Source organism: Bombina bombina, chromosome 9 (genome assembly GCF_027579735.1).
Source record: "Bombina bombina isolate aBomBom1 chromosome 9, aBomBom1.pri, whole genome shotgun sequence".
NCBI classification, from domain to species: domain Eukaryota; kingdom Metazoa; phylum Chordata; class Amphibia; order Anura; family Bombinatoridae; genus Bombina; species Bombina bombina.
In genome coordinates, this window is record NC_069507.1 from 104,363,859 (window position 1) to 104,380,602 (window position 16,744).

Consider the following 16,744-nt stretch of genomic DNA (forward strand, 5'->3'; position numbering starts at 1 on the left):
CATTATTCAGATAGAGGGTGCAATTTTAAGCAACTTTCTAATCTAAGGAATGTAATCTTAGGAGCCAGCCCATTTTTGGTTCAGAACCTAGATAGCGCTTGTTGATTGGTGGCTAAATGTAGCCATTAATCAGCAAGCACTACCCAGGGGGCTGAACCGAAAATGGGCTGGCTCCAAAGCTTAGATTTGTGCTTTTTCAAATAAAGATTCCAAGAGAATGAATAAAATTTGATAATATGAGTAAATTTGAAAGCTGTTTAAAATTGCTTTCTCTATCTGAATCATGAAATAAAAAAATTGGATTAAGAATAAAGGAACTGAGGAAATATATGATTTTTTTATAGACACATTGGGGGTGACTTATCAAGCTCCGAATGGAGCTTAATGCTCCTGTTTCCGTGCAAGACTACAGGCTCGCGGGAGACATCAATCCACCCAATCCAATACGATCAGGCTGATTGACCACCCCTGCTAGCGGCCAAACCTGCAGGGGGCGACATTGCACAAGCTGTTCACAAGAACTGCTAGTGCAATGATAAATGCAGACAGCGTATGCTTTCGGCATTTATCCATGTGCGGTGGACATGATACGCACCAGCAATCCATCCACCAATCAGCAGCTTGCTCCCAGTAGTGCACTCCTGCTCCTGAGCCTACCTACATATGCTCTTAAAAAAAGGATACCAAGGGAACAAATCAAATGTAATAATAGAAGTAAATTAAAAAGTTGTTTAAAAATACATGCTTTATTTGAATCATGAAAGTTTAATATTGACTTTACTGTCCCTTTAATAAAGTATTTTAGATAATGGGTCACAATCCAGCACAAACACAACTCAGTCAAATAAATAGAATGAATGAAATGTGTTATGCATTTATTTTTCTACCACTGCTAGTATTTATGTATTCTTATCTAAAGTTGTTTAAGATTTGCAAAACTTTTCAGTAAGTTGTTGTAAGGTGGAGGAGGATGTAATACTTCATGTAATTATTTGATTGTGACATAGAAAATGGCTAAAGGCCAAATGCTGCAACAATATAAATAAAGGAAGCAGGCTTGTTAGAATTAATTGTATAACTACTAAAGATGCAGTGGCTCGCTGTGTGTGCCGGGATTCTCCTATTCATCTGTTCTACCAGAGCTGATGCAGTCTGTAGTGAGTATTCTGCTATCAGGTTCATGGGATGGGGTGTTCATGGGATGCAATACTACTTCTATTTGCAGATTAGGTCACTGTAGCCTCTAATGAATAGCCCTAGTGCATTTAGTGTATTTATATAGGTTACAGTACATGTATATATACTGTATATGTTACGGGTAAAGTCCGAAATCCGGGTAATCCTAGGCTTACCCAGGTAATCCTAAAATTACCCAAGCAGCTCTGGGTAAAGCCCGAAGTAGTGAAATTCCCCAACTACACTCTGCTTTTTTGCTGGGAGTTCACTTTGCTGGGAGTTCAAGGAAGGCCCCCGTCGATCACAGTCACGTGGTCAGGGGGCTGGAAGAAGTTTCCTAGATACAAGGTAATCACAGAGGTAAAATGTTTATTAATATAACAGTGTTGGTTGTGCAAAACTGGGGAATGGGTAATAAAGGGATTATCTATCTTTTAAAACAATAACAATTCTATGGTAGACTTGTCCCTTTAAGCACTCACTGGTCTTCAAAACAAATGTCTTTATTCCATATGTAATAAAGACATTTTGGAATATAGAATAAAGACATTTTGTTTAGAAGACCAGTGAGTGCTTATTTCTACAGTTATATATATATATATATATATATATATATATATACACATACAGGGGCAAAACTACAGGGGGTGCAGAGGTCGCAATTGCGACTGGGCCCCAAGGGTGGGGGCCAGCTTTTAAAAAAAATATATATATATATATATATTTTTTACAATAAAAAACGTTGACCTGGCACTGCCTGTACTGATATCATGTGAATGTGACATGATGCTTCACTAGTGTCTCTGACTACAGAGGTTAGTGTTTCTGTTTTACCCATTGGTGTTTATGTGTGTGTGTATATATGTATGTGACTGTGTGTGTATTTATGCATGTATGTGTGTGTGTGTGTGTGTGTGTGTGTGTATGTATGTATGTGACTGTGTGTATATTTATGCATGTTTGTGTGTGTGTGTGTATGTTTGTATGTGACTGTGTGTGTATTTATGCATGTATGTGTGTGTGTGTGTGTGTGTGTGTGTGTATGTATGTATGTATGTGACTCTGTGTGTATTTATGCATGTATGTGTGTGTGTGTGTGTATATATGTATGTAACTGTGTGTGTATTTATGCATGTATGTGTGTATGTTTGTATGTGACTGTGTGTGTATTTATGCATGTATGTGTGTGTGTGTATGTATGTGACTGTGTGTGTATTTATGCATGCATGTGTGTGTGTGTGTATGTATGTGACTGTGTGTGTATTCATGCATGTATGTGTGTATGTATGTGACTGTGTGTGTATGTATGCATGTATGTGTGTGTATGTATGTATGTGACTGTGTGTGTATTTATGCATGTATGTGTGTGTGTATGTATGTGACTGTGTGTGTATTTATGCATGTATGTGTGTGTGTATGTATATGACTGTGTGTGTATTTATGCATGTATGTATGTGTGTGTGTATGTATGTGACTGTGTGTGTATTTATGCATGTATGTGTGTGTGTGTGTATGTATGTGACTGTGTGTGTATTTATGCATGTATGTGTGTATGTATGTGACTGTGTGTGTATGTATGCATGTATGTGTGTGTATGTATGTATGTGACTGTGTGTCTATGTATGCATGTATGTGTGTGTGTATATGCATGTGACTGTGTGTGTATTTATGCATGTATGTGTGTGTGTGTGTGTGTGTATGTATGTGACTGTGTGTGTATTTATGCATGTATGTATGTGTGTGTGTATGTATGTGACTGTGAGTGTATTTATACATGTATGTGTGTGTGTGTATGTATGTATGTGACTGTGTGTGTATTTATGCATGTATGTGTGTGTGTATGTGACTTTGAGTGTATTTATACATGTATGTGTGTGTATGTATGTATGTGACTGTGTGTGTATTTATGCATGTATGTGTGTGTGTGTGTGTATGTATGTATGTGACTGTGTGTGTATTTATGCATGTATGTGTGTGTATGTGACTTTGAGTGTATTTATGCATGTATGTGTGTATGTATGTGTGTATGTGACTGTGTGTGTATTTATGCATGTATGTATGTGTGTGTGTGTATGTATGTGACTGTGAGTGTATTTATGCATGTATGTATGTGTGTGTATGTATGTGACTGTGAGTGTATTTATGCATGTATGTATGTGTGTGTGTATGTATGTGACTGTGAGTGTATTTATGCATGTATGTATGTGTGTATGTATGTATGTGACTGTGAGTGTATTTATGCATGTATGTATGTGTGTGTGTATGTATGTGACTGTGTGTGTATTTATGCATGTATGTGTGTGTGTGTGTGTGTATGTATGTATGTGACTGTGTGTGTATTTATGCATGTATGTGTGTGTATGTGACTTTGAGTGTATTTATGCATGTATGTGTGTATGTATGTGTGTATGTGACTGTGTGTGTATTTATGCATGTATGTATGTGTGTGTGTATGTATGTGACTGTGAGTGTATTTATGCATGTATGTATGTGTGTGTATGTATGTGACTGTGAGTGTATTTATGCATGTATGTGTGTATGTATGTATGTGACTGTGTGTGTATTTATGCATGTATGTGTGTATGTGTGTATGTATGTATGTGACTGTGAGTGTATTTATGCATGTATGTATGTGTGTATGTATGTATGTGACTGTGAGTGTATTTATGCATGTATGTATGTGTGTATGTATGTATGTGACTGTGAGTGTATTTATGCATGTATGTATGTGTGTGTGTATGTATGTGACTGTGTGTGTATTTATGCATGTATGTGTGTGTGTGTGTGTATGTATGTATGTGACTGTGTGTGTATTTATGCATGTATGTGTGTATGTGTGTATGTATGTATGTGACTGTGAGTGTATTTATGCATGTATGTATGTGTGTATGTATGTATGTGACTGTGTGTGTATTTATGCATGTATGCATGTATGTGTGTGTGTATGTATGTGACTGTGAGTGTATTTATGCATGTATGTATGTGTGTATGTATGTATGTGACTGTGAGTGTATTTATGCATGTATGTGTGCATGTTTGTGTACCAGCATGGGGGACGGGGGGTAAACAGTGTCACTATAGAGTACCACTATATACATTACGGGGGGGCTGGACCATGTCACAGACTACTGTGGTCACTTTATTTTTTTAACATTTTTATTAATTTAAAGGAGTAAGAAAGCCAAAATTAATGGGATATAAAACCCAAACATTTTTTTTCTGTGATTCAGACTATGCAATTTTCCATTTTACTTCTATTATCAAATGTTCTTCATTCCCATGGTATTCTTTGTTTGAAGAGCTACCTAGGTAGGTGTCTGAATCACTTACATTACAGGAAATAGTGCTGCCTTCTAGTGCATCTCTTGCAAAACTGCTGCCATATAGTGCTCCAGACACATGCATACTCTTGAAGGTTTTTAAATAAAAGATATCAAGAAAGAAAATTTAATGATAGAAGTACAGTTGTTTAAAGTTTGGTTTCATGTCTCTTTATATTTGCCTGAATCAGAATCAGCAGGTCGTTTTAAGATAATTTTACCTTCACTCAAATTTAATTTGTTATCTTGGTATCCTTTGTTGAAAAATAATATGTACATATCTTGCACTACCAGGAGTTAGCTGGCGATTGGTGGCTAGGCACATTTGTCTCTTGTCATTGGCTACCTGGTGCTGGGGAAAGCGCAAACTAGGTCTTACTATAATACTGAAAAAGAGAAGCTCACACACGAGAATGCAGTAGAATAATAACAGTGTTTATTATGAACTTTTTAAAATAACAAAAAATCAGTTATCAGCTTGTAAATGTATTAAAACATAATGGCTATACTAAGCACTTAATAAACTGTAAATGCATTACTTATCTTTGGTTTTTTGAATAAGGCATTAATGGCAGCGTACAGTGCCACACAGGTAGGTTAGCACAATAGTTTAGAGAATCATCATAATTCAGTAAATACAGGCAGATAATCTTACAGATGTTGTATGAAACTTCTTTCCATGATATTATCTAGCAGACTCCTCAGCCCCCCTAAGATAGTCTAATAATTAAACCTACAGATGTGTCTAGCGGTATGGCGATCATATTATTTTATTAAAAAGGTATTTCAATTAGCTAAGAGTGTTTTTCATAACAAACAAATATTTTCACACTAGCCTAGCACTATCTGTCTCTGAATGTTACATCCCACTTTTTCTAGATAAGCTCTGCTATGAAAACAGAAAAGCAGAATACAAACTTATTTCTTAAAGGCAATACACACACACACACTATATATATGCATACTATGGGGTAGATTTATCATAGTGCAAGCAAGAAGAAAAATCCAGGGAAGGCCGATACTCCCCTTGTACCTCCATGTACATTCCCATATTTGCAATACTGTATGTTTATTTTATTTCTTTTGTTCCTCAGCTGTACCAGATGTTAAGAAGGGATTGGTTAGTGCCTTGGAGCTGGACTTAGCACATACTGTGGCACCATGTATTGCACCAGACCCAAGTGTCCTACTAGCATTGACTCTAGGAAAAAACTTCAACAGCAAAGCCATCAAAATGTTAAAAGAACAACTTGTGGAAGATGCAGTGAAAAAAGTTCAGCAGGGTAAGGGATTGTAAAACCGATACACAAGTTCACTCAACTCTGCCTCTTATCTATCACACTGGTCATTACATATACCTCAATAAAGTCTCATGGATTAAAGGAATAGTCTAGTCAAAATTAAACTTTTATGATTCAAATAGAGCATGCAAATTTAAGCAACTTTCTAATTTACTCCTATTATCATTTTGTCTTTGTTCTCTTGGTATCTTTATTTGAAAAAGCAAGAATGTAAGCATAAGAGGCAGTCTATTTTTGGTTTAGCACCTGGGTAGCACTTTCTGATTGGTGTCTAAATGCAGCCACCAATCGGCAAGCGCTACCCAGGTGCTGAACCGAAAATGGGCTGGCTCCTAAGCTTACATTCAAATTAAGATACCAAGAGAATGAAGAAAAAATGATAATAGGAGTAAATTAGAAAGTTGCTTAAAATTGCAAGCTCTATCTGAATCATGAAAGTTTAATTTGGAATAGACCATCACACTAATATTTATGTACTTATTCTCTTTCCTGTAACAGTTCTAGAGCCTGTGCGGTCTATTTATCAAGCTCAGAACGGAGCTTGATGCCCTGTGTTTCTGGCGAAAAGACCTAAAGACCGCTGCTCCATAACCTGTCCGCCTGCTCTGAGGCGGCAGTCAGAAATCGCCACAAATTAACCCGATCAAATACGATCGGGTTGATTGACACCCCCTGCTAGCGGCCGATTGGCCGTGAATCTGCAGGGGGCGGTATTGCACAAGCAGTTAACAAGAACTGCTAGTATGCTGTCGGCATTTATCGATGTGCGGCGGACATGGTTCGCTATAGAGGATCATGTCCGTCTGCACAATGATAAATGAACCCCTGTGAGTAATGCTACTTTAACCATCATAAATATTCATGCCAAAATATTAATCCTAACACAGCTATAGTTACATTCATATAAATGAATATGAAAGAAAAAAAAAAAAATTGATATCGTAATTTATAAAATACAATACACTTTCATTATGTATTTTGCCCCCTTTTCCTGTAATTTAAAAGGGAAACAAAAGTCCTCATCTAAAAATTCTCTATTATGTATAATACAGTATATATTATTTTAGTGCATTTAAAGAAACAGTCTAGTCAAAATTAAATGTTCACGATTCAGATAGAGAATGCAATTTTAAATAACTTTCCAATTTACTTTTATTTAAATCAAATTTGCTTTGTTCTTTTGGTATCCTTTGTTGAAGAGTAAACCTGCTAGGAGGTTAGGAGTGTTCAACTCTGTAGCACTCTATGGCAGCAGTGTTTGCAACAATGTCTAACATTGCTATAAACATTGTCGCAACCACTGCTGCCAGGTGGCTAAGGACATATGTGCACGCTCCTGAGCTCCCCTAGAATGACTCAAAGCATACCAAGAGAATTAAAGGGCCATAATACCCAAATGTTTAAACACTTGAAAGTGATGCAGCATAGCTGTAAAAAGCTGACTAGAAAATATCACCTGAACATCTCTATGTAAAAAATAAAGATATTTTACCTCAAAAGTTCCTCAGTAGCCACCTCCCATTGTAAAGGATTTCTAAGCAACATTTTAGTGTGTCTGTCCTGGGACATCTGAAGGGACTAGCATCGTGCACTCTCATATTATTTCACCAATCAGGTAAAGGAAGCTTACTATGAAATCTCATGAGAGTTATGTCAAATCTCATGAGATCACAGTAAGAGTTCATGACCTCAGCAATGCTGATGCTGATTGGCTGCTGTTCATTTCTTCATTTTTTTTTTATTTTTACCTGCAGCTGGGCAGTAACTGAGTATAACTTTTTACACAGAACTTACTCTGCTGAGCTGAGGAGATTGTGAGGCAAAATATCTTCATTTTTTACATAGAGATGCTCAGGTGATATTTTCCTGTCAGCTTTTTACAGTTATACTGCATCAATTTCAAGTGATTTAGCATATGAGTAGTATGCCCCTTTAAGAAAAATTGATAATAGAAGTAAATTGGAAAGTTGTTTAAAATGTCATGCTCTATCCAGTCCAGAATAGTTTAACATTGACTTTACTGTCCCTTTATGAGGCTCCCATTGGGTAATGTAATTAATGTTAATATAAAAAGTTTGCTATATCAGCTCTCTATGTCTCTCTCTGGTGTTTTTTTTTTTTTTTTCTTTTGTCCAATCATGGCTGTACAGCTTATTTGAAACTGCAATGATTACATCTGTTGTTAATTGAATGCAAGACTACCGAGAAACCTTTTTATTACAAGGTTTGCTGTCCCTTTAAATAAGCACTAAGGTGCAACATATCAAAAAGCACAATTGTCAGAGGTGTCAGGAGTATTTACAGCAAAAGCAAGCAAAATAAATAATAAAATATGCAAAACAATGTACATTTGTTAAATAAGATATGGGAAATTCATTTTTGAGTTTAATGTTCCCCTAAACTTTATTCTTGCCATATAAATTACCTACTAAGTTATCTAATGACCTAGTACAGGTAGCCCTCAGTTTACGTCGGGGTTAGGTTCCAGAAGGAATGGTTGTAAATCGAAACCGTTGTAAATTGAAACCCAGTTTATAATGTAAGTCAATGGGAAGTGAGGGAGATAGGTTCCAGGCCCCTCTCAAAATTGTCATAAGTAACACCTAATACATTATTTTTAAAGCTTTGAAATGAAGACTTTAAATGCTAAACAGCATTATAAACCTAATAAAATAATCACACAACACAGAATATATAATTAAACTAAGTTAAATGAACAAAAACATTTGCTAAACAGCATTATAAACCTAATAAAATAATCACACAACACAGACTTCACTTGCATTTTTCTGCAAACAGTTCTTTCTATGCATTCCAATCTGGACTGATTTATAGACAGGAAGATCTTGTTCCTTTGAAATCTGCTCGATAGCTCAGGTCTGATTAAACTGATTAATTTCAGCTTGCTTGGCTTTACTGCAACACAAGCGGACAGCTCCACCTACTGGCTATTTTAATAAATGCACTGCTTCTCAATGCTTTTCAATAGCAGTCACATGACTGGAAAAAAAGGTTGTTATTCTGAAACGGTGTAAATTGAACCGTTGTAAAACGAGGGCCACCTGTATTTCTAATAATAAGTCTTTCTATCTCTACACTAAAATATACGCATGCTTAAAAAATCTTCTCATTTCACAGGTTTGACCTTCACGTCAGGAAAGGTTGCACTCTATGTCCTCGCTCTCCGTTCTACCTGCTTTGATCCCACTAATCTACCTTGTTCCAGCGGAAAAATTGATCTTGTTCAAGTTCTTAAAAGGAAAACCCAAGATGAGATAACAAACATAAGTAAGTTGACTTACAGATAAGATTGTGCTAGCTTAAACGCTTACTAAATAAAGAATTAAAGCCCAGTATCTAAAAATACTCTTAAAAATAGGGGCACTTTAATTCATTAAACTTTACAATCACACTTTTTTGAAAAAAAAATACCATTTTGTTACAGTAAACAGACCGCCGATTCTCCACCCACTTCTCCCTCTGTATTTTGCATATCAATGACGAATCCGGCTTCCTCCAATCGTTGCGTGCCACATGAGCTGGACGTCAGTGGGGACACGCAGCAATTGGAGGAAGCCGGATTCGTCATCGATCTGCAAAATACAGAATGAGAAGCGGGCAGAGGATCGGTGCTCTGTTTACCGTAACAAAATGGTAAGTATTTTTTATTTTTTTTTAAAGTTAAGAAGTTAAAGAGTTAAGATTTAGAAATTAAAGTGCCCCTGTTTTTAAGAGTATCTTTAGATACTGGGCTTTAATTCCTTAAATTTTACAATCATTTTAATTGTGTATATACATACCCATACTAACTATTAATTTTATTGTATCCAATTGAGTGCTAATATATATATATATACTATATATATATATATATATATATATATATATATATATATATATATATATATAGTGTTCTCCACAAACAAAATGTTGCCAGCAGGGTGGCAATGTACTACTTTGCAATACTATAACCTTTTTCAAGTATTTATAAATGTTATTTAAGATATCCAAAGCACAAATTAATTGCATTATTTAACATAAATTGATTTAAAGATAATGGGCTAGATTAAAAGTGGTGCGCTAAAGTATGCACGCAAGTGATTTTCGAATATTGTGGGCACATTAATTTGCTTGCGTATTACAAGTTGAAAGTAAATGAGTTAACTCGAGCGCAATCGAATTTAACGCTGGTTAGCATAAAGGGGTAGGGATTAAATAAAAGTTGCACCAAACACAACATAAATACATTAAAATAAATTATTACACTCATATAAACACTATCTGATGAAATTATTCATATACATATTAATAAAAAATAATCATAAGATTTCTTGGTATATGGCCATGTTTATGACTGCAAAGGGCTATAATATTTATATATATACTAGTCCTAAAGCCTGTTCACACGGGCCATTTTTTGCAGTACAGCGGTCCCACCTCTTGCGCTCTCTCCCTCCCCCTCTCTTTTGCTCTCTCTCTCCCCCTCTCTTTTGAGCTTTCTCTCTCCCCACTCTCTTTTGAGCTCTCTCTCCCCCCCTCTCTTTTGCGCTCTCTCTCTCTCCCCTCTCTCTTTTGCGCTCTTTCTCCACCCTCTCTTTGGCGCTCTCTCTCCACCCTCTCTTTTGCGCTCTCTCTCCCCCTCTCTTTTGCGCTCTTCCGCCCTCTCTTTTGCGCTCTCTCCCCCTCTCTTTTGCTGTCTCTCTCCCCCTCTCTCTTTTGCTGTCTCTCTCCCCCCTCTCTCTTTTGCTGTCTCTCTCCCCCTCTCTCTTTTGCTGTCTCTCTCCCCCCCCCTCTCTTTTGCTGTCTCTCTCCCCCCTCTTTTGCTGTCTCTCTCCCCCTCTCTCTGTTGCTGTCTCTCTCCCCCCCTCTCTTTTGCTGTCTATCTCCCCCCTCTCTTTTGCCATCTCTCTCCCCCCTCTCTTTTGCTTCTCTCTCCCCCCTCTCTTTTGCGCTCTCTCTCCCCCTCTCTTTTGCGCTCTTTTTCCCCCTCTCTTTTGCGCTCTCTCTCCCCCTCTCTTTTGCGCTCTCTCCCCCTCTCTTTTGCGCTCTCTCTCCCCCCCTCTTTTGCGCTCTCTCTCCCCCTCTCTTTTGCGCTCTCTCCCCCCTCTCTTTTGCGCTCTCTCTCCCCCCCTCTCTTTTGCGCTCTCTCTCCCCCCTCTCTTTTGCGCTCTCTCTCCCCCCTCTCTTTTGCGCTCTCTCACCCCCCCTCTCTTTTGCGCTCTCTCACCCCCCTCTCTTTTGCGCTCTCTCACCCCCTCTCTTTTGCGGTTTCTCACCCCCCTCTCTTTTGCGCTCTCTCTCCCCCCCCTCTCTTTTGTGCTCTCTCCCCCCTCTCTTTTGTGCTCTCTCTCCCCCTTCTCTTTTGCGCTCTCTCTCCCCCCTCTTTTGCGCTCTCTGTTCCCCCTCTCTTTTGCGCTCTCTCTGCCCCCTCTCTTTTGCGCTCTCTCTCCCCCCTCTCTTTTGCGCTCTTCCCCCCTCTCTTTTGTGCTCTCTCCCCCCTCTTTTGTGCTCTCTCCCCCTCTCTTTTGCTCTCTCCCCCTCTCTCTTTTGCTGTCTCTCTCCCCCTCTCTCTTTTGCTGTCTCTCTCCCCTCTCTTTTGCCGTCTCTCTCCCCCCTCTCTTTTGCTGTCTCTCTCCCCCCTCTCTTTTGTGCTCTCTCTCCCCCCTCTCTTTTGCGCTCTTCCCCCCTCTCTTTTGCTCTCTCTCCCCCTCTCTTTTGCTGTCTCTCTCCCCCTCTCTCTTTTGCTGTCTCTATCCCCCCTCTCTTTTGCTGTCTCTCTCCCCCCCTCTCTTTTGCTGTCTCTCTCCCCCTCTCTCTTTTGCTGTCTCTCTCCCCCTCTCTCTTTTGCTGTCTCTCTCCCCCTCTCTCTTTTGCTGTCTCTCTCCCCCTCTCTTTTGCTGTCTCTCTCCCCCTCTCTCTTTTGCTGTCTTTCTCCCCCTCTCTCTTTTGTTGTCTCTCTTCCCCCCTCTATTTTGCGCTCTCCCCCCCCCCTCTTTTGTGCTCTTCCCCCCTCTCTTTTGCGCTCTCTCCCCCTCTCTTTTGCTGTCTCTCCCCCCTTTCTCTTTTGCTGTCTCTCTCCCCCTCTCTCTTTTGCTGTCTCTTTCCCCTTGTCTCTTTTGCTGTCTCTCTCCCCCTCTCTTTTACTGTCTCTCTCCCCCCTGTCTTTTGCTGTCTCTCCCCCTCTCTTTCTCCCCCCTGTCTTTTGCTGTCTCTCTCCCCCTCTCTTTCTCTCCCCTCTCTATCTCTCTCCCCTCTCTCTATCTCTCTCCCATCTTCCAACGTGCGACTGCGCCCGGCCACGCCCCTTCATGCCAGGCCACGCCCCCTCACAACCACTCACTCCAGGCCACGCCCACTGGCACGCCCCGGCCACGCCCCCGCCCACGTCCGGTCACGCCCACTCCTACCGCGGCGCAGATCGGATCACCAGCAGGAGCAGGAACTCAAAGGTCAGGTGTGTTTGTCCTCGTGCTGTCTGTACTGCGCATGACAGCTTCAGACAAACACACTTGGCCTTTTATATAATAGGATATGTGGTGTGTAGCACAGTGTTGGGCTCTTTTATGAGCCTATTAATTCAGCCTTTTTTGTTTTGTTAAGTAAAAATATTTTTTTTTTCTATGTGCTGTGTAGCACATACATAAGTCCTAATCCAATTTTTTTTTTTAACTAAAATATGTTTTTTCTATGTGCTGTGTAGCACATACATAAATCCTGAGGCAATTTTTTTTTTTTTAAACTAAAATATTTTTTTTCTATACATAAGTCTAGAACAAATGTATTTTTTTGTAAACTAAAATATTATGTGCTGTGTAGCACATACATAAGTACAGAGCAAATTTTTTTAAACTAAAATATAGCACAGTGTTGGTCTCTTTTATGAGCCTATATGTGCTGTGTAGCACAGTGTTGGGCTCTTTTATGAGCCTATTAATCCAACCTATTTTTTTTTTTTTATAATGTAAAAAAAAAAATTTCTATGTGCTGTGTAGCACTTACATAAGTCCAAATCAATTTTTTTTTTTTTTTTACTCAAATATGTTTTTTCTATGTGCTGTGTAGCACATACATAAATCGTGAGGCAATTTGTTTTTTTTTTAACTAATTTTTTTTTTCTATACATAAGTCCAGAACAAATGTATTTTTTTTAAACTAAAATATTATGTGCTGTGTAGCACATACATAAGTACAGAGCTTTTTTTTTTTTTTTTTTAAACTAAAATATTGAGTAAAATATTATGAGCTGTGTAGCACATACATAAGTACAGAGCAAGACCTTTCTATACATATAAGTCCAGACCCATTTTTTTTTTTTTTTAAACTAAAATATTATGTACTGTGTAGCAAGTTCTGTGTAGCACAGATAACTCCGGAGCTTTCAATGGAGTGTGTTGGAGTGTGTTGCGCAGTTTTAAGTTTTGTTAGGCTCGCGACGCTTTGAAATGGTAGTCACGCGACTAGTCGCGCCTGTGTGTATTGATCTTGCGCTGCGATGGTGCGAGGGTGCGCGTGCGCGTGCGGGCAAGTCATTTGTGGAGGGTGCGCATGCGCGTGTACGGCCAAGTTAGGTGTCTATTCATCTGGCGCTGCGTGCGGGCAAGATCTGTGTGTGGGTACGAGGGTGCGCGTGCGGCCAAGTTAATAATAGGCTGTGTGTGGGTGCGAGGGTACGCGTGCGCGGGCGGCCAAGTTAATTTTTGTGGGTATAATAGGCTGTGTGTGGGTGCGAGGGTGCGGGTTTGTGTGTTAAGGGTTGCTGTGTGTGGGTGCGAGGGTGCGCGTGCGGCCAAGTTTGTGGGTGTGTGGATGTGTGAGCTGTTAGCTGTGCGCGCGAGGTGTCTGGGATCTAAGGCCAAGTGTGTTTGTCTCTACTGCGGCTGCGCATGACGGCTTCAGACAAACACACTTGGCCTTTTATAATATAGGATATTTATATATATATATATATATATATATATCAAAATAACAAGAGTATTGCATTAAGCAATGATACTTTTTTTATTGGACTAACTATACATTTATAAGTTGACAAGCTTTCGGAAGAGTTTCTTCCTTTATCAAGTCTGAAGCAATACTGACCAATTCAATGGAATTTACAGATTGTATCTTAAAACACAGAATAGCTAAGAAGACAGAAAGTGCAGGGAGAGGAGGAGGTGTCGTAAAAATCATGAGGGGGACTTAGGTAACAGGCAGACAGTGTCCAGTGTAGGAGAACAGACAGGGGAAATATATAGCTTTACATAGAGCATATACTGACATAAAGTTATATATCAACATTGAATCAATATCTATAAAGATGTGAAATTGTATATACAGGGGGAATACAAAAGTTAAAAAAAGACAAAAGTGTGGACATAGGCTTACCTGTGTACCTATGTATAAAGAATGTATAAAGAATATATATATATATATATATAGCAGGAAATGAGGATGAACTCGCCACGGTTTTCAATGCTACCCTTTTAATGTAACCTTTCAAGGTGTTACCGCCTTCCTCAGACAATACAAAAAAATTTTGTTATTTTGTATTGTCTGACAAAGGGGGTAACACCTCAAAACGTTACATTAAAAGGGTAGCATTGAAAACCGTGGCGAGTTCATCCTCATTTCCTGTTACTATCAATACCATGGAAGCACCCTGGGTGGATGAAACTATAACTGTGAGTGCTGGCCTACCTGCTATATATATAGTCAAAGGAACAAAAGTGGCGCCAGCACAGTATCGTTGCTGTTTTTACCTTTATGTCACTTGAATAAAGATTACTTTTCTATGAAGATACTGTGCTGATGCCACTTTTGTTCCTTTGACTACATATGTGTGGAGCTGCAGGACGCTCAGGCTTGCGTACACTTAAGTATAAAAATTGAATGTTAACCTGTGAATTGGTGCTGGACCTATTACCATACCTCTTTTTAGGTTATTGTTATTTTAGATAGATATTTCTAGACATATCTGTATATACCTATATATCTATTCCTATATGTATTTTTTACAGTATCTATTAATATTTTATATTTAATATTAAAGGGACACTGAACCCAATTTTTTTCTTTCGTGATTCAGATAGAGCATGCAATTTTAAGCAACTTTCTAATTTACTCCTATTATCAAATTCTCTTCATTCTCTTGGTATCTTTATTTGAAAAGCAAGAATGTAAGTTTAGATGCCGGCCCATTTTTGGTGAACAACCTGGGTTGTTCTTGCTGATTGGTGGATAAATTCACCCACCAATAAACAAGTGCTGTCCAGGGTCTGAACCAAAAATTGGCTGGTTCCTTAGCTTGGATGCCTTCTTTTTCAAATAAAGATAGCAAGAGAATGAAGGAAAAATGATAATAGGAGTAAAATAGAAAGTTGTTTAAAACTACATGCTCTCTCTGAATCACGAAAGAAAAAAATTTGGGTTCAGTGTCCCTTTAACATAGCACACTTTAAGATAACTAACGGCTAGATTTAGAGTTTTGTCGGTAACGACCCGCGTAGCTAACGCTGCCTTTTTTTTGGCCGCACCTTTAAAATAACTCTGGTATTGAGAGTCCACAGAATGGCTGCGTTAGGCTCCAAAAAAGGAGCGTAGAGCATTTTTAACGCAACTGCAACTCTCGATACCAGAGTTGCTTACGGACGCGGCCAGCCTCAAAAACGTGCCCGTGCACGATTCCCCCATAGAAAACAATGGGGCTGTTTGAGCTGAAAAAAAACCTAACACCTGCAAAAAAGCTGCGTTCAGCTCCTAACGCAGCCCCATTGTTTGCTATGGGGAAACACTTCCTACGTTTGCACCTAACACCCTAACATGTACCCCGAGTCTAAACACCCCTAGCCTTACACTTATTAACCCCTAATCTGCCGCTATCGCTGACCCCTGCATATTATTATTAACCCCTAATCTGCCGCTCCGTAAACTGCCGCTACTTACATTATCCCTATGTACCCCTAATCTGCTGCCCCTAACATCGCCGACCCCTATATTATATTTATTAACCCCTAATCTGCCCCCCACAACGTCGCCGCTACCTACCTACACTTATTAACCCCTAATCTGCCGAGCGGACCGCACCGCTATTATAATAAAGTTATTAACCCCTAATCCGCCTCACTAACCCTATAATGAATAGTATTAACCCCTAATCTGCCCTCCCTAACATCGCCGACACCTAACTTCAAACATTAACCCCTAATCTGCCGACCGGAGCTCACCGCTATTCTAATAAATTTTTAAACCCCTAAAGCTAAGTCTAACCCTAACACTAACACCCCCCTAAATTAAATATAATTTAAATCTAACGAAATAAATTAACTCTTATTAAATAAATTATTCCTATTTAAAGCTAAATACTTACCTGTAAAATAAACCCTAATATAGCTACAATATAAATTATAATTACATTGTAGCTATTTTAGGATTAATATTTATTTTACAGGCAACTTTATAATTATTTTAACCAGGTACAATAGCTATTAAATAGTTAAGAACTATTTAATAGTTACCTAGTTAAAATAATAACAAAATTACCTGTAAAATAAATCCTAACCTAAGTTACAATTAAACCTAACACTAGACTATCATTAAATTAATTAAATAAAATACCTACAATTACCTACAATTAAACCTAACACTACACTATCAATACATTAATTAAATACAATATCTACAAATAACTACAATTAAATAAACTAACTAAAGTACAAAAAATAAAAAAGAACTAAGTTACAAAAAATAAAAAAATATTTACAAACATAAGAAAAATCTTACAACAATTTTAAACTAATTACACCTACTCTAAGCCCCCTAATAAAATAACAAAGCCCCCCAAAATAAAAAAATGCCCTACCCTATTCTAAATTACTAAAGTTCAAAGCTCTTTTACCTTACCAGCCCTGAACAGGGCCCTTTGCGGGGCATGCCCCAAGAAGTTCAGCTCTTTTGCCTGTAAAAAAA

At 38.5% G+C, this 16,744-nt stretch overlaps 1 protein-coding gene across 1 annotated transcript in view; it reads left to right on the forward strand.

Annotated features, from left to right (window-relative positions):
* The first annotated feature begins 1,004 nt into the window (after nucleotides 1–1,004).
* Nucleotides 1,005–16,744, forward strand: part of LOC128640001 (cobalamin binding intrinsic factor) — a 102,551-nt gene continuing 86,811 nt past the window's right edge. Inside the window, exons 1-3 of the mRNA XM_053692292.1 lie at nucleotides 1,005–1,157; nucleotides 5,591–5,779; nucleotides 8,936–9,085. Of these exons, the coding sequence (XP_053548267.1) occupies nucleotides 1,088–1,157; nucleotides 5,591–5,779; nucleotides 8,936–9,085 (409 nt within the window). The 5' untranslated portion in view covers nucleotides 1,005–1,087. The remainder of the gene's footprint in view (nucleotides 1,158–5,590; nucleotides 5,780–8,935; nucleotides 9,086–16,744) is intronic.